Raw genomic sequence first — 22,111 nt, 5'->3', positions numbered from 1 at the left:
GGCAGCAATGCAACACAATGCAACACAACACAACACAACACAACACAACATAACATAACACAACACAACATGGCGGATGCCGGCCAAAGCTGATGGGAAACTACAAACAACAACAAGCGGAACCGGAAGCGCTCAGGCCCCGTAGATGAGAACGCGCTGCTGATTGGTTGAAGCTAAGGTTCGGTTGCCAGTCGCTGATTGGGCAGCGCTGCGCTGCGGGAGATCACGTGTCCGCGGGGGCGGAGTCAAGGGGCTCGGGCGCGATGGAGGTGAGTCCGCGGCCTCGACCCTAGGCCCGCCCCTGCACCCCGCCCCGGCCCCCTGCACCCCACCCCCGCCCCGGGACCCGGCCCCCCGCCCCTGCACCCGGCCCCTGCACCCCGCCCCGGGATCCGCCCCCCCCGCCCCTGCACCCCACCCCGGGACCCGGCCCCCCCGCCTGCACCCCGGCCCCCCCCCGCCACTGCACCCGGCCCCCCCGTCCCGGGACCCGCCCCCCCCCCCCCCCTGCACCGGGACCCGGCCCCCCGCCCCTGCACCCCACCCCGGGACCCGGCCCCCCCTGCACCCCGCCCCGGGACCCGGCCCCCCCCGCCTGCACCCCGCCCCGGGACCCGGCCCCCCCCGCCTGCACCCCGGCCCCCCCGCCTGCACCCCGCCCCGGGACCCGGCCCCCCGCCCCTGCACCCCGCCCCGGGATCCGGCCTCCCGCCCCCCACACACTCGCCTCACCCTCACAACCCCCGGGACGCCGGCTCCGGACATTCGCCCCCCCCCCCCATCCTATCCCATCTCCGGGCCGAGTGGCCGCTTCTTTCCCACTCGGGAGGAGGCCCTTCGGCCCCTCGTCTCCAGGCTGTGAGGTGCGGCCCTGTCCCTCCGCATTGCCACTCCCCGGCCGGGGGTTTGATTCCCTGCCCTCCCCCCCCCTAACTGAGATTAGCAATGTCACAAAATTTTGAGGTTTTAAAAATCAAGTCTGCAATTTATCCCATCAGATAAAGCATCAAAATAAGTTTAATTTGACACCTAATTCACTTTCAAAAAAAATTATGGCCATTTTCATACTCGGAAATTAGCATCTTGTTCCCTGTGACAGAGGAGAACAGGGAGAGGTTGAGACATAGAACGTAGACAATAGTAGCAGGAGTAGGCTATTCGGCCCCTCGAGCCATTCAATATGATCATGGCTGATCATCCAGAATCAGTACCCTGTTCCTGCTTTCTCACCATATCCCTTGATTCCGTTAGCCCCAAGAGCTAAATCTAACTCTCTATTGAAAACATCCAGTCAATTGGCCTCCACTGCCTTCTGTGGCAGAGAATTCCACAGATTCACAACTATGGGTGTAAATGTGCAGATACACAATAAAGGGAAGAGCATGAATAACGTTTAGTGCAAGTTAAAGTCCAGTAAGGTCCGACGAATGATAGTCTGAGGCTCTCTAATGAGGTAAATAATAGCTCAGGATTGCTCTCTAGTTGGTAGGATGGTACAGTTGCCTGACAACAGCTGCAAAGAAACTGTCCCTGAATCTGAAGGTTTGCGTATTCATACTTGCCTGATAGGAGAGGGGAAAAGAGGGAGTGACCAGGGTGAGACTGGTCCAGAATATGCTGGTGGCCTTGCCGAGGCAGCGTGAGGCTCAAATGGATTCAATGGAATGGAGGTTGGTTTGTGTGATGGTCTGTGTCCACAATTCACTGCAATTTCTTCCGGCCTTGGATGGAGCTGTTCCCAAATGCTATGAGACTTCCAGCATTTTCTGTGTAATTTTGCTACCTGTCGCCTTCAGCTTCCTCTCCATGAGTGTTATCTGTCCTCTCTCGGAACCTAAGCGCCATTTTAAAGCTCAATGTTTTCACCCCTTAGCTCTGAGAGGGAGGTTGTTCTCGTAGTTTATATTGATCTTCTGTTTATTTTCCCTGCAGGAACAAAGGAAATTGCCAATCGACATACAGACCAGCAAGCTATTGGGTAAATCTCTACACTGATGTATGGAACAAAGTACAGTATAGATGGACACAGAGTGTTGGAGTAATCAGTGGGTCAGGCAGCATCTCTGGAGAAAAGGAATAGGTGATGTTTCAGGCCGAGGGCCTTCAGACTCTGTTGCAGAACTCTGAGAGAGAAGAACTTCTTCAAAATTGGTCTTGACCCAAAACATTACCTATTCCTTTTCTCCAGAGATGCTGCCTCACCCGCTGAGTTGCTCCAGCATTTTGTGTCTATCTTCGATGTAAACAAGCATTTCCTTAAATAAATCAAGGGATATGGGGGGAAAAAGCAGGAACGGGGTACTGATATTAGATGATCAGCCATGATCATATTGAATGGCGGTGCTGGCTCGCAGGGCCGAATGGCCTACTCCTGCAACTATTTTTGTATGTTTCTATCTGTAGTTTCTTCCTGCACAAAGCACAGTATAGCACATCAGCCCACAATCTCAATGCCAACCATATATAATGAACAAAAATGTTTGTTTCCAAAATGGATAATGTTGAATGTGAGTAAATAAGTCTATTCGGCCCATTGTGCCTTTGACAAAACTACCATAAAACCCTCATCTGCCAACTGTTTCTGCATTTCAACAGAGAGAGAACATCAAGTGTTTAATTGTCATGCGTGCTGACAATGCAACAGCTCAACATCCTGTAAATGCAATAACACACAATATAAAATGATAATAGATTCAATAAATCATTTTATCCACATCCCTTTCATACATTATTCTCAAATCTCCATCCATTGTCATTTAAATTAGTGCATTCCTGTTCGTTAAAAAAAACCCATTTGTTTCTCTTCTCCCCAGTAACATTTTTGTAATTGATCTCCAAGTGTTTGAAGGAAATAAAAATGAAAAAAGTCCAGATGCTGGAAATCTGAAATAAGAACAAAATGGAGCAAGTTCTCAGCAGCTCAGGCGACACCAACTGTTTCTCTTTCAACAAACATTGCCTGACCTGCTGAGTGTTTCTCATATTTTCTGCATGAGGAACATATTTAACTACAATTCAATAACGTTCATTTCCAGTTGATGTGCATCTAACACAGGAGTCGCAACAGTTCCTAAAGTGCAAAGGTTTTTTTATTATTATTGGTGGCAGTAAGTACCACAATCGCTGCCGAAACCTGTTCATAAGTTTTAAGTGATAGGAGCAGAATTAGGCCATTCGGCCTCAAGTCTACTCTGCCATTCAATCAAGGCTGATCTATCTTTTCCTCTTTACCCCATTCTCCTGCCTTCTCCCCACAACCCCTGACACCCGCACTAATCAAGAATCTATCTATCTCTGCCTTAAAAATATCCATTGACTCGGCATCCACAGCCTTTTGTGGCACTGAATTCCACAGATTCATCACCCTCTGACTAAAGAAATTCCTCCTCATCTTCTTCCTAAAGGAATGTCCTTTAATTCTGAGGCAATTACCTCAGGTCCTAGACTCTTCCACTAGTGGAAACATCTTCTCCACATCCACTCTATCCAGGCCTTTCACTATTCGGTAAGTTTCAATGAGATCCCCCCTCATAATTCTAAACTCCAACGAGTACAGGCCCAGTGCCGTCAAACGCTCATAATATGTTAACCCACTCATTCCTGGAATCATTCTCGTAAACCTCTGGACCCTCCAACGTCAGCACATCCTTCCTCAGTTACAGGGGCCAAAACTGTTCCCCAGTAGCACCAACAAAACAGAACAACAAAAGTTAAGGGCAGCATCTACCTGCCTCTGTCAGCCAACTCTGCTCCTCCCTTACCTAGCTCCATCTGTCCAGCACGCTTGACCCCTCCCCGGTCCAACTATCACCTCTGCTGTCTCACCACTCCCCATTATACCAGCTATCTCCCCACTCCATTCTCAGTCTTAACGCAGGGTTTTGACCCCAAACATCCTTTCCATCCACAGATGCTGCTCGACTCTTCGGGGAGGCACGGTAGCGCAGCGGTAGAGTTGCTGCCTCACAGCACCTGAGTCTTGGGTTCAATCCTGATCTTAGGTGTTGTCTGTGTGGAGTTTATACAATTTCCCTGTGATCGTGTGGGTTTCCTCCAGGACTCCGGTTTCTTCCCAAATCTGTACTGGGATCTTGATCAGATGATCTATATTTTTGTGATTGGATGGGTAGTGAATACAGAGTCCACACTTCAAAGCGATTCACACCCACTCTTTAAAGTAGTGGTCTGTGTACTTTCATATCCACTTCCTGAGGTGGATCAACAACTTAGGGCGACATGGTGGAGCAGCGGGTAGAGCTGCTGCCTCACAATGCCAGAGACCCGGGTTCGATCCTGACCTCGGGTGCTGTCTGCATGGAGTTTGTACATTTCCGCTGTGACTGCTCGGGTTTCCTCCACGGCTCCGATCTCCTCACACATCCCAAAGATGAATTGGCCCTAGTGTGTAGGGAGTGGATGCGAAAGTGGGATAACATAGAAATAGTGTGTAAACGGGTGATCGCTGGTCGGCGTGGACTCAGTGGTTGAAGGATCTGTCTCCATGTTGTAAAGTAAAGTTTAACTGAAGGGCACCACCTTCTACAGTGCAGTAGTCGCTGAGCCCAGCACTGGTAGTGTCAGCATGCATGATGACGCAGTGCTCCTTGTCAGTCACGGTTAGCACGCAACAATGGTTTTTCACTGTACGTCGATACACGTGACAATAAACTAAACTGAAACTCATCACTGAGTAACACAGTGTAGAAAAATAGTGGGGAGTATTTTAAAGGCAGAGATAGACAGATTCTTAATTAGTATGGGTGTCAGAGGTAATGGGGAGAAGGCAGGAGAATGGGTTAGGAGGGAGAGATAGATCAGCCATGGTTGCATGTCGGAGTAGACTTGATGGGCCGAATGGCCTAATTCTGCTCTTATGACCTTACAAAAGACAAATGGAAGCATCTCATTTTTTACCTGTTGGCTGAATTTTCCAGGTGATGTGAGATTCTCAGGAACGTTTTGTTTCCTCAGATTGGCTGGTGGATCGGAGACACTGCATACTGAAGTGGCAGAATTCGGGGCTGGAGATCCGGGAGAAAATAAACAATGCAATCCAGGATATGCCGGAGAATGAGGAAATCAAACAGCTCCTCTCAGGATCATGTCAGTACATCGCTAAACCCTCACTTCACTGTGTAGTACGACTTTGCAGATTTCATCCTTCCTTTCAGTGAAATAATTCATCCTCAGATCCTGTCTTTTCTACTTATTTCATACTCTAAATATCTTTCCAGCTCCTTATTCCTGCTTAAAACAGGTTGAGTTCTTTTGATAACCGAAATGCATAGATTTCTACATATTAAGGGAATTAAGAAATATTGGTATTGAGAAATGGACACTAAATGCTGGGGAAATTTGGTTGTTTCGGCAGCATCTCCGGAGAACATGGATAGGTGATGTTTCGGGTCGGGATCTTTCTTGAAGAAAAGTCAAAGTCAATTTTATTCGTCCCATGCACCCGAAGGTGCAGTGAAATGAATTTGCCAGCAGCGATACACTTAAAAAAACTCGCAATACACAATACGATTTAACACAAACATCTACCACAGCATTCTTCACTGTGGTGGAAGGCAACAAAGTTCAGCCAGTGATGATCCTTTGATGATCCCACTCCAAAACGTCACCTATCCATGTTCTTCAGAAAGGCTGCCTGACCCGCCGAGTTATTCCAGCACTTTGTGTTCTTTTCTTGTAAACCAGCATCTGTTGTGCCTTGTTCCTTCAATATTTTCTCAAGATACAGTAAAAATCTTTCCACGTGTTATCCAGGTTAATAAATATCCATACATGATCACAATCAAAATCACACACGAGTGCAACAGTTAGTGCAAAGAGAAAGGAAACTGTGCAGAATATAGTATTACAGCTGTGGAGAAAGTGCAGATGACAAAAAGTGCAAGGTGGGCGGCAAGGAAGAAGGGGCTTGTGAGATGCCCATTCAAGTGTCCAATTAGAGTAGGGAAGAATCAATTTCTGAATCTGGTGGTACATGCTCTCAAGCTTTTGTACCTTCTGCCTGGTGGGAGAGGGGAGAGAAGGGATTGTGAGTGGAAATAGGCGACATTTCGGGTCGTGACCCTTCTTCAGACTGATGTGAGGGTGGGGGGGGGGGGCGGGAAGAAGAAAGGAAGAGGCGGAGACAGTGGGCTGAGGGAGAGCTGGGAAGGGGAGGGGAAAGAAGGAGAAAGCAGGGACTACCTGAAATTGGAGAAGTCAATGTTCATACCGCTGGGGTGTAAACTACCCAAAATATGAGATGCTGCTCTATCTAAAGCATATTGTCTATCTAAAGCATATTGGCTATCTAAAGAACTGAAGTCCCTTCTGTGTTAACTGATAATTCTATTTCTCTCCTGCAGATATTCATTATTTTCATTGCCTGAGAATCGTAGAGATCCTCAGAAGAACAGAAGCTTCAACAAAGAATATTTTTGGGGGCTATTCTTCTCAACGGATGAAGGTGACTTTATCCTGAATTTGGCTTGTAGATGCATCTGTAAAAAAAAACAAGCCCCAAAGTTATCCCTTTGTCTTTTTGTTGCTATAGGATTGGCAGGAAATAACGTCTTTGTATGAAAAAGACAACGTCTACCTAGGTATGTGAACCAGTTTGAGATGTACAATGCACTCATTGAATCTGGGACAGTTGGGTTGCTATGCTCCGACAGGTAGCTGCGGTGCGTCAGTCAGGAGGCTATGGGTCCACCCTCACTCTGGAGATTTGTGTTCATTGTCTTGGCGGATGTCACAGTTCGCCAAGATAATACCGTGTCATGTTTCAGGTGAAAAATTAAACTAATGCCCCACCTATTCCCCGATGCGGATGAAATAGATCTACACTTTAGGTTTAGGTATATTATTGTCAGTGAAAAGCTTTCTTTTGCATGTTATCCTATCAGATCAGATAATACTCTACATAAGGGTGGCATACATGAGTGTGGCATGGTGGTGCAGCGGTAGAGTTGCTGCCTTACAGCTCCAGAGACCCAGGTTCCATCTGACTACGGGTGCTGTCTGTACGTAGTTTGTACGTTCTCCCCGTGGCCTGCGTGCGTTTTCTCCAGGATCTCCGGTTTCCTCCCACACTCCAAAGACGTACAGGTTTGTAGGTTAATTGGCTTGGTATGATTGTAAATTGTCCCTAGTGTGTAGGATAGTGTTAGTGTGTGGGGATCGCTAGTCGGTCCGGACCTGGTGGGCAGAAGGATCTGTTTCCGCGCTGTATCTCTAAACTAAACACAATCAAGTCAAGTTCAAGTGCAATTGGTAGTGCAAAGGGGAAGATACAGAGTACAGAATATAGTTCTCTGCATTGTCGTGCACCAGTTCCAGAGACAAAGCCTACTGTCTGCAGCCGAGTAGAGGCGAATCAGACAGTACCCTGGTTTATGGAAGGACCGTTGAGAAGCCTCATAACACAGGGGAAGAAGCTGTTCCCGAGCCTGGTGCAGTAGATTGCCCCTCGTGTGTAGGGAGTGGATGAGAAAGTGGGATAACATAAAACTAGTGTAAATGGGTGATCGTTGGTCGGCATGGACTAGGTGGGCCGAAGGGCCTGTTCCCGTGGTGTATTTCTAAACAAAATTCAGCTGTCAGCTCATCCACCCTTCTCTCAGCTTCATATGCAACGGGACAGTGGCAGATGGGAATGTGGGAGTGGGAATGTGGGAGTGGGAATGTGAGAGTGCGACTACGAGAGTGGGAATGTGGGAGTGGGAATGTGGGAGGTGGGAATGCGGGAGGTGGGACTGCGGGGGGGGGGGGACTGCGGGAGGACGGACTGCGGGAGGACGGACTGCGGGAGGTGGGGATGTAGGAGGTGGGGATGTGGGAGTGGGTCCATACTCGTGCGTTCTGCCTCCCCCAGCCTCACGGGTCCACCTTGTGTTTTTGCGGCAGTTGAGCTGGCCAGTTGGCTGGTGCGGAACGTGACGTACGAGCTCCCCTCGTTGAGGAAGCAGATCAGCAAGTGCCAGCAACTGCAGCAAGAATACAGCCGCAAGGAGCAGGATCACATCAACAACGCCGCCTCTCTGCGCGACAAGTTCTTCGCCTCCTGCAGGCAGTTTGGAATAAAGGTACGTGGGCCCGCAGTGCGTCAGTGTAGCCATACTGTGAACAGTGGGGTAGTACCGGGACAGGCATGTGGGTCTGTGACCGCTGGTTCATATGTTTAGAGATACAGCATGGAAACAGGCCCTTCAGCACCGACCAGCGATCACCCTGTACATCAGCACTATCCTGCGCTCTAGGGATGATTTACAGAAGCCAATTAACCTAACAACCTGTACGTTTTTGGGATGTGGGAGGAAACCGAAGCACCCAGAAAAAAACAGGGAGAACATATAAACTCCGTACAGACAGCACTCGTAGTCAGGATCAAACCCGGGTCTCTGGCGCTGTGAGGCAGCAACTCTGCCGCTGCGCCACCGTGCTGCCCCACAATCGTAAGTTATGAACCATGTTCATAAGTTATAGGAGCAGAATTAGGCTATTCGGCCCGTCAAGTCTACTCCGCCATTCAATCATGGCTGATCCGTCTCTTCCACCGTTGCTGTCCAACCCGCTGAGTTCTTCCAGTAGTTTGTTTTTTTGCGGATAAGAATGTTAAACATATGTCAGCCTGAAAAAGGGTCCTGACCCGAAACATCGTCTGTCCATTCCCATCACAGATGCTGTCTGACCCGCTGAGTTCCTCCAGCGCGTTTGTTTTTTTTGCTCAAGATTCCAGCATCAGTTCGCGTATTCTCTTTAAAGGAGAAAGCAACGTAATATCAAAACTAATGTTCAGTGCTTGGAGTCTCTCACCCTGATGATGTCCTCTTGTTTGTATCTAAACAGGGTAAAGATGTCCATCAGGAGGTGCTCTCCCTGTGTAAGGACCTCCCTGCTGACCTCAGTAACATCGCCGAAGAGGCCAGAAACCTCATCGACATAATTCAGCTGTACGAAGCTTGCGTGGAGTTTGTCTGTGGCCGGTAAGAATGTGGCAGAAACTCGGCTCAGTCTCACGCTGGGGGGCTCCCGACTCCACTCCATTCCAGTGGCAACAGTGCTGAGTGCAGTGAAATGTAGTTTGCAGTCACGGGCACCCCTGGATTTATAATCAATAGACAATAGGTGCAGGAGTAGGCCATTTGGCCCTTCGAGCCAGCACCGCCATTCAATGTGATCATGGCTGATCATCCCCAATCAGCACCCCGTTCCTGCCTTCTCCCCATATCCCATGACTCCGCTATTTTTAAGAGCCCTATCTAGCGCTCTCGTGAAAGCATCCAGAGAACCTGCCTCCACCGCCCTCTGAGGCAGATTTGGCAGGGTTTGGAGTAATTAGAGATACAGCGCGGAAACAGGCCCCGCACACTAACACTACCCTACACACACTAGGGGTAATTAACCTACAAATCTGTACGCCTTTGGGAGGGAACCAAAGATCTGTGAGTAAACCCACGCGGTGACGAGGAGAACGTCCAGGCAAGCACCGGTGGCCAGGATGGAAGCGGGGTCTGCAATGCTGTAATTGTGCTGTGTTGTGGTTACAGTGTCTCTGAGCCCATCGTTCCGCTGCTGAAATACATTCAGACCAGAGGAAACACCACCGTCTACGAGTGGAGAACGGGACAGGCACCAACATCTGTGGAGCAACCGGTCAGCAAGGAGTGCGGGGAGACTCCGCCGACACAGGACACGGACACTGTGAGTGTTGACCAGACTCCCACCCTGACCCCTGCCATCTTTGACCTCCCCACCAGCAGTAATAGTCTTCAACAGTTGATATGAGGATGCCTGGAATGACCTGGGGAAGTCTGCACACAAGCTAGTTATTGTCTTGCCTTCTGACTGCACTTCACACCCACCATCCTCATCTTTGGACACCCTGTGCATAGGGGAGAGGGTAGAGCTGAAGATAAAAACATAGAAACAAAAAAATAGGTGCAGGAGTAGGCCTTTCGGCCCTTCGAGCCAGCATCGCCATTCAATATGATCACGGCTGAAATCCGTACCCCGTTCTTGCTTTTTCCCCATATCCCTTGATGTTCTGGTTGGGTTGCTCCTAGGCCGGGGCAAGCTGGCCATCGGCGAGTCACGGCGCCAGGCAGAAGAGGGCTCTGCCCGAGCCGGCTGCCTGCCCCTTTTCCGGGATTACACCCGCGCCTTTGTCCAACCATCCAGTAATCAGCTGCCTCCTCACCTGGGCCCACCTATCACTTTCCTGCCTTTGTTCAGCCCCATCTCTCTTCCAGCTCTCTCCCCCAACTACAATGAGACTGAAAAAGGGTCTCGTCCAAATCAGCACCTATTCATGTCGTCAAAAGATGTGACCATTCCATTGCTGGAGCAACTCAGCGGGACAGGCAGCATCTCTGGCTAAAAGGAATGGGTGAGACCCTACTCCAGGCTGAATTCCAACACGTGCTGTCTATTTTAGTAAACCAGCAACTTGTTTCAGTCCCTTGTTTCAACTGTGTTTAAGTTGCGATATATTAATGCAAGTAGCGATGCGTTGCATGGAGGAGCAGCATGGGCTGCCTACACTGATGTTTGTTTGCTAACTGCTGCATTCTAATGTGTTCCAGATCGACTGGGGAGACGGTGGCATGGTTGGGACTGAGCAGGCGGACGAGATTGACTGGGGCATATCAGTGGAGGGGAATACTGAGGTAAGTCACCACTGTGTGAAAGTATCTCCCTCCCACTGCTCACTCATTAGGCCATTCGACCCATCAAGTCTACTCCGCCATTCAATCATGGCTGAGCTATCTCTCCCTCTCAACCCCATTCTCCTGCCTTATCACCATAGCCCCTGACACCTGCACTAATCAAGAATTTATCTATCTCTGCCTTAAATATGTGGCAAAGAATTCCACTAATTCACCACCCACTGGTTAAAGAAATTCCTCATCATCTCCTTCTTAAAGGAATGTCCTTTAATTATGAGGCTCTGTCCTCTAGTCCTAGACTTCCACTAGTGGAAACATCCTCTCCTCATCCACTCTATCCACTTCGATAAGTTTCAATGAGATCCCCCCGCCCTCATCCTTCTAAAATCCAGCGAGTGCAGGCCCAGTGCCTCGGGGGACCTCTTTAGGAATCTGGAGACTCGTAGAAACATTGAAAATAGGTGCAGGAGTAGGCCATTCATCCCTTCAAGCCAGCACCACCATTCAATGTGATCATGGCTGATCATCCAAAATCAGTACCCTGTTCCGGCTTTCTCCCCATATCCCTTGATTCCGTTAGCCCTAAGCTAAATCCAACTCTCTCTTGAATATAACCTGTGAATTGGCCTCCACTGCCTTCTGTGGCAGAGAATTCCACAGATTCACAACTCTCTGGGGGGATAAGTTTTTCCACATCTCAGTCCTAAATGGCCCACCTCTTATTCTTAAACTGTGGCCCCTGGTTCTGGACTCCCCCAACATGTGGAATATTTTTTCCTGCATCTAGCCTGTCCAAGCCCTTAAGAGTTTTCTATGTTTCTGTAAGACTCCTGAGCCTGTATGAGTTTTCATTGTATATTTCCTTGTGCTTTATTGTTGGATGTCCAGAGACCTGGTGCTGACCTCATTGACTGGGGAGATGACACAAGTGCTGCTGTTGAAATCAAAGTAGTGGATTGTGCTGATGAAGGTGTGTTTCATAAACTCCTGTTACTGATCCATGAACAGTGATACAAGCAGGTCACCTACCTCATCCTGTCATGGCCAGATATGTGAGTGGGGTTATCTGCACTAAATGTTGTTCCCTTTAACCTTCGCTTGTACACTGTGGCATGACGGCATGATTGTATTTGCATTTAGTTTAATTTAGTTAAGAGACACAGTGTGGACACAGGTCCTTTCGCCCACCTTGTCCGCACCGACCAGCGACCACCTGTACACTAGTTCTTCCCTACACACTAGGGACGATTCACAGAAGCCAATTGACCTAAAAAACCCTGCACGTCTTTGGAATGTGGGAGGAAACCGGAGCACCTGGAGAAAACCCACACGGTCACAGGAAGAATGTGCAAACTCCGTACAGACAGCACCCGAGCTCAGTATCGGAACCCGGGTCTGTCGCGCTGCAAGAGAGCAACGTTACCGCTGCGCCCCCATGCCGCTCTATCTAGTCTTTTTTTAATAGATAGCACGCAAACATAAGCTTTTCACTGGACCTCAGTACACATGACAATAATAAACTAAACTAAACTCATTTAGGTTCCGACTTGCTACTCTCTCACATGTGTCTTTTGATGTGTTACGGTTAAATACTCTGACTTGTGGCTGGATAAAGTGAGAGGCGGTGTTATCTGGCTCAGGAGCCTGGCGCTGGAGGATTTGTTCTCAGGTTAAGGTTTTGGCGCCGACCTGTAGGGGGTATGGCTGCCTAGCCTGCAGCTGTCTGTTTTTCATTTCTTTTTTCTTATTTTTAGTTAGTTTAGTGTTTTGATTTTAAGGAGTTCTAGCTTTTTTATGTGTGAGGAGGGGGGGGGGAAGTGGGAAACTAATTTTCAGGGTCCCTACCTGGTCGGAGATGCAGCTTTTCTCCGGGCTGCACTTTCGACCCGTCCTCGCGGCCTACCAGCGGGCCTGGAGCGGTATTTCCTGAGGGGACCGCCCGGTGCATCGGTGGCGGCGGCTGCGGAGCTGCGGGTCCGAGGAGCGAGTGGACCGCCCGGAGCATCGGCATCGGCGGCACCGGCATCGGCGGCGGCGACGGAGCTGCGGGTGTGAGGACGGCGGTGCAGCGCTGGAGCGCCATTGCGGGGCGGGCGGTGCCTTGCCTGGGTCGCCGCGCTGGAACTCCGGTGAGCTGGGACCGGCGTTAAAAACATCGCGGAGTGCGGGCGGCGGCGCTGAACTTTACATCGGGAGCCTGGGATCTCGCGACGAGATCGCCAGTTGAGCTCCATTCGGCGCGGCCTTGTCGGCTCCGGAAGCCACGGTCTCGAGTAGGGAGGCGGCCGTTCCAGGGTTCCCATGCCGCTGAGAGGACTCTACCGACGCCGGAACATCATCACCCGGCGAGGACGGCCTGGAACATTGGGCCTCCGTAGAGGCAACTGTGGAGGCCTCAATAGGCCCGACTATGGGTGGACATTGGGGATGGGACTGGACTTTGTGCCTTCCCCCATAATGGGAACCATTGTGGGGGGATGTTTTTATGTTACAGCTATTTATTATTGTTATGTTTGTATTCTTTTTTATGTGCTGCATTGGCAAAAGGAATTTCACTACATCTAGGTGTATGTGACAATAAATCAACCTTTGAACCTTTGAACATTTAAGTCTGAGATGGGAGAGTTCTGCACTCAGGAGGTTGTGAATCCATGGCTTTCTCCTCCCCAACTAAACCAAAGCCTTCCAATCCTGGTGAATCTTTTCCACATGCAGGGGAATCAGCACCGTGGTTGGCACAGACATTGTGGGCCAAAGGGCCTGTGCCATGTACTAACTCCACAAACCACAAAGAACGATTGGATCAGGGTCGAAGATAGACACAAGGAGCTGGAGTAACTCAGCAGCTCAGGCAGCATCTCTGGAGAGAAGGAATGGCTGACGTTTCGGATGGAGACACTTCTTCAGACTGAAGAAGGGTCTCCACCCAAAACGTCACCCATTCCTTTTCTCCAGAGATGCTGCCAGTCCCGCATATGCAGTGTGTCTACTGTGTAAACCAGCATCTGCAGTTCCTTCCTACACATTGGAGTTGGGGTCGTTGGTGTTGGGAGGCAGCAGCTCTGTTAGTTACTCCACTGTGCCAGGATTGATAGATTTTCTAATAAAAAGGTGTTAAGGGACATGGGGAAAAGATAATAGGATTTAGGTCACAGATTGGCCACAGTCTCATTCATATGTTGGGGCCTTCGGATGAAGTCTCTTTGAAGGGAGGCAATAATTCTTTGGCCACCAGGTGGCAGTACTGACTAGAGAATGTTATCTAGACTTGTAATGTGTATGACTGAGGGAGACTTACACATTCTTGGTTTAGATTGGAGTATTAGTTGAGAGATACAGCATGGAAACAGGCCCTAGTTCCACCCACCAAGTCCACGCCGATCATCGATCACAATAGTTCTATGTTGGCTCATTTTCTCATCCATTCCCTCCACACTAGGTGCAATGGTGGGCACGGTTATGTGATGCTTCGGGTAGGGAGCCTTCTTCATGTAAATTGACTATCTGAAGAAGGATCCTGACCAGAAATCCCACATTCACATCCACTCCCTACACTCTAGGGTCAATTTACAGAGGGCCGATTAACCGACAAACCTTCACGTCTTTGGGATGTGGGAGGAAACCGGAGCACCCGGAGGAAACCCACGCGGTCACAGGGAAAACATGCAAACTCCACACAGACTGCACCGAGGTCAGGATCGAACCAGGTTCTCTGGGGCTGTGAGGCAGTGACTCTACCAGCTGTGCCACTGTGATGTCCTATTTCCTTCGCTCCTTAGATGCTGCCGCACCCACTGAGTTTCTCTAGCATTTTTGTCTACCACTGTGGTGCCCTTATGAACTTTAAAATTATTTGAGAATTAATATCTGTCAGTAATGGTATTATTCACTTCTGAGTCCCAATACCAAAATATCAAATGTATGAATGAAGCTGTAATAATTCCACTTGGACTAATTATGAGTAATATTTCAATGTTATCTGAGCATTTTAAAATTGCAATCTGACTCTTTCTGCCAGTTGAAGTTGTCCTTAATGTTTCTAGGTGATGGTGTGGCGAGGGGGAAAGATGCAGTCAGCATCCTGGAGCAGACAGAGACCCGGAACCAGTTCATCAATGAGCTGATGGAGGTAACCAGCTCACATATATACTCACAGCCTGTGTGGAGTGTGGCCCCTCAGGTTCCTATTATATCTTTCCCCTCTCTCCTTAAACCAATGTTCTCTGGGATCCTGATTTCCCCCACCCTGAGGTAAAAGGCTCTGTGCATTCACCCTATGTATCCCCTCATGATCTGTAGACACCTCCATAAGATCACTCCTCATCCTCTTGCACTTCAAAGAATCCTGGAATATGCAGGACGTTTGTTTCACACAGTGGATGGTGAGTGCCTGGAACATGCTGCCTGGGGTAATGGTGGAGGCAGATACGATAGTAGATTAGTTTACATTCAAAATACAGCGCGGAAACAGGCCCTTTGGCCCAGCGAATCCACGCCAACCAACGATCCCCGCACACTCACACCATCCTACACACACTAGGGACAATTATATCAAGCCTATAAACCTGTACGTCTTTGGAGTGTTGGAGGAAACCGGTGATTCTGGAGAAAACCCACGTGGTTGAGGGGAGAACATGCAAACTCCGTACAGACAGCACCCGCGTAGTCAGGATCAAATCCGGGTCTCTGGCGCTGTGAGGCAGCAACTCTACCGCTGAGCCACAGTGCTGCTGTCTTTAAGAAGCATTTGGATATGGAGGGATATGGATCATGAGCATGCAGAAGAGATTAGTTTAAATTGGCATTGTGCTTAGCAGGGGCATTGTGGACTGAACAACCTGTTCCTGTGCAGTTCTGTCTCGACCCACAATTGCACCTATAAGCGAGCTTGTCATCTCGCGCTTGCAATGAACCATGGGATTTGTCAACGGTGATTCAAGATGAACAAAGAATGTATTGGATTCATACAAGCGATCAACCACCGAAAGCAAGTCAGGAATATCACTGACTGCCTTAATACCTGTAGCACAAATAGCGAGCTTTGCCCCAATATAGCAGTAGGCAGACCCACCTCCATGTCACCCACTACCTTTCACCAAATCCAACCCTTATTGTTAATGCAATCATAATGTGAACTGTGGGCTCAGGGTCCATTCAGACTGAATAGTTCACTCTGGAGGCTGGACCGCCTCCATCAAGTCTCAGACAGCAGAGGCGTGAGGGCAAGTTTCTCCGCTGACTTGAGTAGCCCTAAGCTAATTGTAGCAAGGTCTGAATATTCAACATTGTTAGCACGCCCTACAATGAAGTGGACCTGATCACTCACTCGCTCACTCACTCACTCACCAGAAGCTGCTGCCGTTGTTGTCCCCATCGGTCTGGTCTGGTCTCAAGACGATGGCTGGCCCAGGTGAAGGGAATCAGGTCAAGTCTGGCGTCACCTGCCAAATCGCCGCAGAGTAACCACCTGGCTCCGGTAGCAACTCCGCCTGGCTCCGGTAGCAACTCTCCCCACCACGGCCAAAGTCAGGCAGCAACTATCCCCAGCGGAGAGGCTGCGGACACCACCCCCGCAACTGTGTGCAAACGTGAACAGCTCTCTGTGGGGCCGAGGGAGGGATGCAGCACCTTATCTATCTCCGCACGCAGGTCGCTAGGTCCAAAGTCAACGCGGCAAAGTGGGGAGACCTGTGACTTGGGCGAAACAGCAGCTGTGCAGGACATTTTGATGCCCCCACTGAGGTGGGTTCCACACAGTGCAAATCTTGCCTGTGCCAACATGTCGATGCTGAAATATACTCTTTATGTTGGGATAACTATTACGTTTAGTCTAAGTGGCTCCCACGAGTGGAAAAGCGGAAGAAAATAGTAAGTTTATGTAGCAGTTAAGTGTCTGGGAGCTGAGCTCATTCTCCACCTCTGTAAGCTCCTACTGATTCATGATGAAATATTTACTCTGCTGCAGCATCCTCCAGCCAGCAGGTGTTAATCACAGGTCCTGTGTGATTAGCCCAACTAAATTTCTTCCACGACTTAACTAGCCCTAAGCTAATTGCAGCAAATCAACTGATTAGTCAGGAGACCCGTGAGTAAGTTCTGTACGACACAACTTTACTTACACATGTACCCGCTCAACTCATTCAGAAGTCAACAAACGTGCACGCAGCCCGTGGCCATGGACTAGTATAGTGAGAGGTGAAAACCCCACAAATACTTTTCATATTATCTATTGATAGTTATAGAAATCATACATTTCATTTCATTACCCCCCCTTCCCCCAAACAAAATCAACACAAAATGGTTGATGTTCTTCGCCACGATCTCGCTCACTCACCGAAGCGGGCCAAGGAAAAGCCAATAAAACCACCAAAATCATCGTAGTTTTATACAAATCAACCATAAATACACCTAGTTAATAGTTTTGAAAGCAGTATTTTTCTTACCTCAAAGAAGCAAAACTGGAAAATCCGTATGAAACGCAGGTCAAAACAATTATGGATCGTAATGTATACACACAGTAGCTCAGCTGCCGAGAACGTTTATCCTGAATGACCCATGACCTGAGCAAACTCACGCATGTGCAGTTGTAATAACAAACTTGCTTATTCCTTCTCTCCAGAGTTGCTGTCTGACCCGCTGAGTTACTCCAGCTTTTTGTGTCTATCTTCTGTATTGTTCGGCGTTCTGTGGCTGCTGGTTTGCTTATTGCTTGTCGATCTTGTCCCCACCAGCTCCAGGTGTTCTTGACCCAGCGAATCGCGGAGATGAGGGAGGAGGCTGACATCCTCTCCATAAACCAGTTTCAGACAGCACCCGCTGCCGTACAGTGCCAGGACGTTGCCAGCTCCACCGCCATGCTGACGCTGGTGGGCGATATTGTCCAGAGACTGACTGAGGTGAAGATGCGTCACCTGCTCCTGATCCACGCTTCCCCCAGGTCAGTGACTACAGCTCTCGTATCCTTCTTCCTCAAAGTTTACGTTCTGCAAAGGACACAATTACGTACTGACTGGTGCTCTTCTGATGCCACAGGTATGTTGACCGTGTGACTGAACTCCTCCAGCAGAAGCTAAAACAGGCAGAGGCGGTGGGTGGAAAGCAGCACCTGATGGTCCAGAAGAGGCAAGAGTCTCTGGAGGAACAGGCAAACCTGGAGCCCAAACTAGATCTCCTAATCCAGAGAACGAAAGAGCTGAAGAAGCTGGTAAGTAACAAGTGTCGGAGCAGTAGTGATTGGGCTTAAACCCCCATCACATTTAAAGAGAGACGTAGACAGAGGCTGGTTTACAAAAATAAGACAAAAAGTGCTGGAGTAACTCAGCGGGTCAGGCAGCATCTCTGGAGAACGTGGATAGATGTCATTTCTGGTCGGGGCCTTTCTTCAGACTGATTGTAGTGGGGGGGGGGGGGGGATAAATAGTAGGAAGGGAGATGGGCGCAGGACAAAGCCTGGCAAGTGATAGGTGTATACAGGCAAGGAAGGTTTTGAATTGGCTGATGGGTGGACGAAGGCTAGAGATAAAAACTCCGCACAGACAGCAACCAAGGTCAGGATCGAACCTGCGCCTCTAGCTCAGGCAGCAACTCTACCGCTGCCCCACTGTGCCGCCCCCAATCACAATGCTGGAGTAACTCAGCGGGTCAGGCAACATCTCTGGAGAAAAGGAATAGGTGACTTTCCTGGCCATGAACCTTCTTCAGACCCGAAACGCCACCTATTCCTTTTCTCCAGAGATGTTGCCAGACCCGCTGGGTTACTCCAGCATTCTGTGTCCATCTTCGGTGTACACCAGCGTCCGCAGTTCCTTCCTGCACGATTCCAGTGTGGGGATGGATTTAAGGAGAGAATGTTTCGGCAGTTCCAGCCCCCACCACCGGGTGTCATCAAGGCCTATGTTTCCACCCACCCTCCACAACCCTGGGGGAACCCAAGTCTTTCCGACTTTCTTTCGAAATATTCAAGCTTCGGCATGCCGCTGTTTTAGGAGCTTTGATTAGTACGGGTGTCAGGGGTTATGGGGAGAAGGCAGCAGAATAGAAACATAGAAAATAGGTGCAGGAGTAGACAATTCGGCCCTTCGAGCCTGCACCGCCATTCAATATGATCAAGGCAGAACATCCAAAATCAGCACCACGTTCCTGCCTTCTCCCCATATCCCATGATTCTTTTAGCCCTAAGAGCGATATCTAGCTCCTTCTTGAAAACATCAAGTGAATTGGCCTCCACTGCCTTCTGTGGCAGAGAATTCCACAGATTCACAACTCTCTGGTGAAAAGGTTTTCCCTCATCTCAGTCCCAAATGGCCTACCCCTTATTCCTAATCTGTGACCCCTGGTTCTGGACTCCCCCAACATGGGGAACATTTTTCCTGCATCTAGCCTGTCAAATCCCTTAAGAATTTTAAATGTTTTATGAGGTTCGGAGGGAGAGATAGGTCAACCTTGATTGAATGGCAGAGTAGACGTTGGGCCTATTTCTGCTTATATCACTTATGAACTTAAGACAACGTCAATGCACTTTGGTGAAATCCTTCTGCTCCACTTACTCTTTCAGATCGAGGCCGATATCTCCAAACGGTATCAGAACCGGCATGTGAACCTGATGGGGGTCTTTGTCTAATCCCTGCCATGCTCTGGAAATGTTTATTTATTTGTTATACGCTTGTGGAGTTAATGTTCGCACCAAAGTGGATGGAAGAGTGGACCAAAAGTTTAATGCACACAGAATATTCTGGAACCTGTTGTTGCAGGCGGACCTAAGGTTTTGGAGTTTAGTTCGCCATCTTTTCCTCACAAATAGTTGGGAAAAGCTTAGAAACCCTTCTGAATAAACAAAGTATAACAGATTTAATGTTTGTTGCTGATACTTCAACTGTGTGACTGAAGACAGACACAAACTGCTGGAGTAACTCAGTGGGACAGGCAGCATCTCTGGAGAGAAGGAATGGGTGATGTTTCGGGTCGAGACACTTCCTCAGTGTGAGGAAGGGTCTCGACCCGAAACGTCACCTCCTCCTTTTCTTCAGAGGTGCTGCCTGACGAAGGGATCTGACCCCATGTTGATTAATGGCGGCGCCCGCATGTGTAATAAATGTAGAAGGAATCTCGCTGTGCAGTTGGAGACGTGACTAATAAAACACCTTGTCTACTGACCCGAAATGTCACCTATTCCTTTTCTTCAGAGATGCTGTTTGACCCGCTGAGTTACTCCAGCACTTTGTGTCTATCTTTGATGTAAAACAGCATCTGCAGTTCCATCCTACACGGTTCATCTTGATTGAAAGATGCAGCATGGAAACAGGCCATTCGGCCCATCGAGTCCACGCCGACCATCGATGATCCGTTCACACCAGTTCTATCTTATCATCCACTCTCCACACGCTCAGGGCAGTGTACAGCGAGTCAGTTAATCTACAAGCCCACATGTCTTTGGGATGTGGGAGGAAACCGGAGCATCCGGAGGACCCAGGGAGAACGTACAAACTCCACACAGATAGCACCCGAGGTCAGGATGGAACCTGGGTCTCTGGTGCTGTGAGGCAGCAACTCTAACCCTCTGTGTCACAGTGCCCACAGATACAAACCCCACCCAGCATCTCTGGCTAACTGTAACGCAGACTGTGAAATCGGAGTTCCAGCAATGAAACGGAATGAACCCCCACCCTAGTTCCTGATTTGAAGGGAGTGCAGCGTAGGTTCGCCAGGTTATTTCCCGGGATGGCGGGACTGACATATGTTGAAAGAATGGGTTGATTGGGCTTGTATTTACTGGAATTTAGAAGGATGAGAGGGTATCTGATAGAAACATATAAAATTCTTAAAGGATTGGACGGGCTAGATGCAGGAAAAAACATTCCGACGTGGGGGGGGGGGGGGCGGGGGGGGAAAGAGTCCAGATCCGGGGGTCACAGTTTAGGAATAAGGGGTGGGCCATTTAGGACAGAGATGAGGAAAAACATCCCCCCAGAGAGTTGTGAATCTGTGGAATTCTCTGCCACAGAAGGCAGTGGCGGCCGATTAGTTGGATGTATACCAGAGAGACTTAGATTTTGCTCTTAGGGCTAAAGGAATCAAGGGATATGGGGAAAAAGCAGGAACGGGATACTGATTTTGGATGATCAGCCATGATCACATTGCATGGCAGTGCTGGCTCAAAGGGCCGAATGGCCTACTCCACCTATTTTTCTATGTCTTACCTGTTCCACTGTTCACATATTTGTATCGCTCTCGTTAACACATCTTCCCCACCCAACAATGGGCCATTGTGGGCTCCACCGTTCCTTGGGCAAGTGTCACAGGCCCTGCTTTGTTCTGGCCTTTACTCGCTTCCGCTTTCTCTCTCCCCCCCACCCCCCTCCCAACTCTATCTGTCAGTCTGAAGAAGTGTCTCGACCCGAAATGTCACCTATTTCTTTTCTCCAGAAATACTGCCTGACCCACTGAGTTACACCAGCATTTTGTTTCCCAGAATGAAAGGCGTCCCAAGGCATCTTGAACCCCATGGGATGAGGTTGAGTGATAGAGGTGGTCACAATAGACAATAGGTGCAGGAGTAGGCCATTCGGCCCTTCGAGCCAACACAGCCATTCAATGTGATCATGGCTGATCATCCCCAATCAGTACCCCGTTCCTGCCTTCTCCCATATCCCCTGACTCCGCTATTTTTAAGAGCCCTATCTAGCTCTCTCTTGAAAGCATCCAGAGAACCTGCCTCCAGAGACAGAGAATTCCACAGACTCGCCACTCTCTGTGAGAAAAAGTGTTTCCTCGTCTCCGTTCTAAATGGCTTACTCCTTATTCTTGAACTGTGGCCCCTGGTTCTGGACTCCCCCAACATCGGGAACATGTTTCCTGCCTCTAGCGTGTCCAAGCCCTTAACAATCACCAGTCACGGAAATGAACACCATCAGAACTTGAAGCATTTTACTCCAGTTTCACAAGCCCACCGTTGTGGCACACAAGCAAACATTTGGCCATGCAGCCCATCGAGTGTAGTCCACCATTCGATCATGGCTGATCTATTTTTCCCACTCAACCCCATTCTCCTGCTTTCTCCCCATAAACTTTGACGTCCGTACTAATCAAGTGAAGATGTCAAAGGTCACGGGACGGTTGCCACGGTAGCTGTTATTTGGTGATATTTTCCGTTCCCTTTGGTTTCAAGGTCAGTTTAATGTCGTGTACCAATTAAGGTACAGTGATACGCGCTTTACCATCCAGCCATACAACAAACAAAGCAACAAGACACACAACTACATAAAAGTAAGCATAAACTTCCACCACAGCGGATTCATAGAAACATAGAAAATAGGTGCAGGAGTAGGCCATTCGGCACTGCACCGCCATTCAATATGATCATGGCTGATCACCGAACTCAATATCCTGTACCTGCCTTCTCTCCATACCCCCTGATCCCTTTAGCCACAAGGGCCACATCTAACTCCCTCTTA

At 49.1% G+C, this 22,111-nt stretch overlaps 1 protein-coding gene and 1 long non-coding RNA gene across 3 annotated transcripts; both read left to right on the top strand.

Annotated features, from left to right (window-relative positions):
* The first annotated feature begins 207 nt into the window (after positions 1–207).
* cdk5rap3 (CDK5 regulatory subunit associated protein 3) lies at positions 208–19,525 on the top strand. Of its 2 annotated transcripts, XM_033034979.1 has the most exons (14): positions 208–269; positions 1,933–1,978; positions 4,972–5,103; positions 6,360–6,460; positions 6,548–6,596; positions 7,900–8,078; positions 8,842–8,978; positions 9,543–9,696; positions 10,578–10,661; positions 11,550–11,631; positions 14,705–14,790; positions 17,393–17,598; positions 17,694–17,865; positions 19,216–19,525. In XM_033034979.1, the coding sequence occupies exons 1-14, from the start codon at positions 264–266 to the stop codon at positions 19,279–19,281; spliced, it is 1,500 nt and encodes a 499-aa protein (XP_032890870.1). In that variant the 5' UTR covers positions 208–263; the 3' UTR covers positions 19,282–19,525. The 2 variants fall into 2 exon arrangements, with proteins under 2 accessions (XP_032890870.1, XP_032890872.1); XM_033034981.1 differs by lacking the exon at positions 10,578–10,661 and having other exon boundaries at positions 214–269; positions 9,543–9,695; positions 11,567–11,631; positions 19,216–19,522.
* On the top strand, positions 2,366–2,704 carry LOC116981848. The gene is made up of 2 exons (XR_004414306.1): positions 2,366–2,507; positions 2,596–2,704. It is a non-coding gene; the product is annotated as an uncharacterized LOC116981848 (long non-coding RNA).
* Positions 19,526–22,111: the final 2,586 nt, after the last annotated feature.

The sequence above is a fragment of the Amblyraja radiata genome, chromosome 16 (genome assembly GCF_010909765.2).
Source record: "Amblyraja radiata isolate CabotCenter1 chromosome 16, sAmbRad1.1.pri, whole genome shotgun sequence".
Lineage (NCBI taxonomy): Eukaryota > Metazoa > Chordata > Chondrichthyes > Rajiformes > Rajidae > Amblyraja > Amblyraja radiata.
This window is presented reverse-complemented; position numbering and strand designations above follow the sequence as displayed.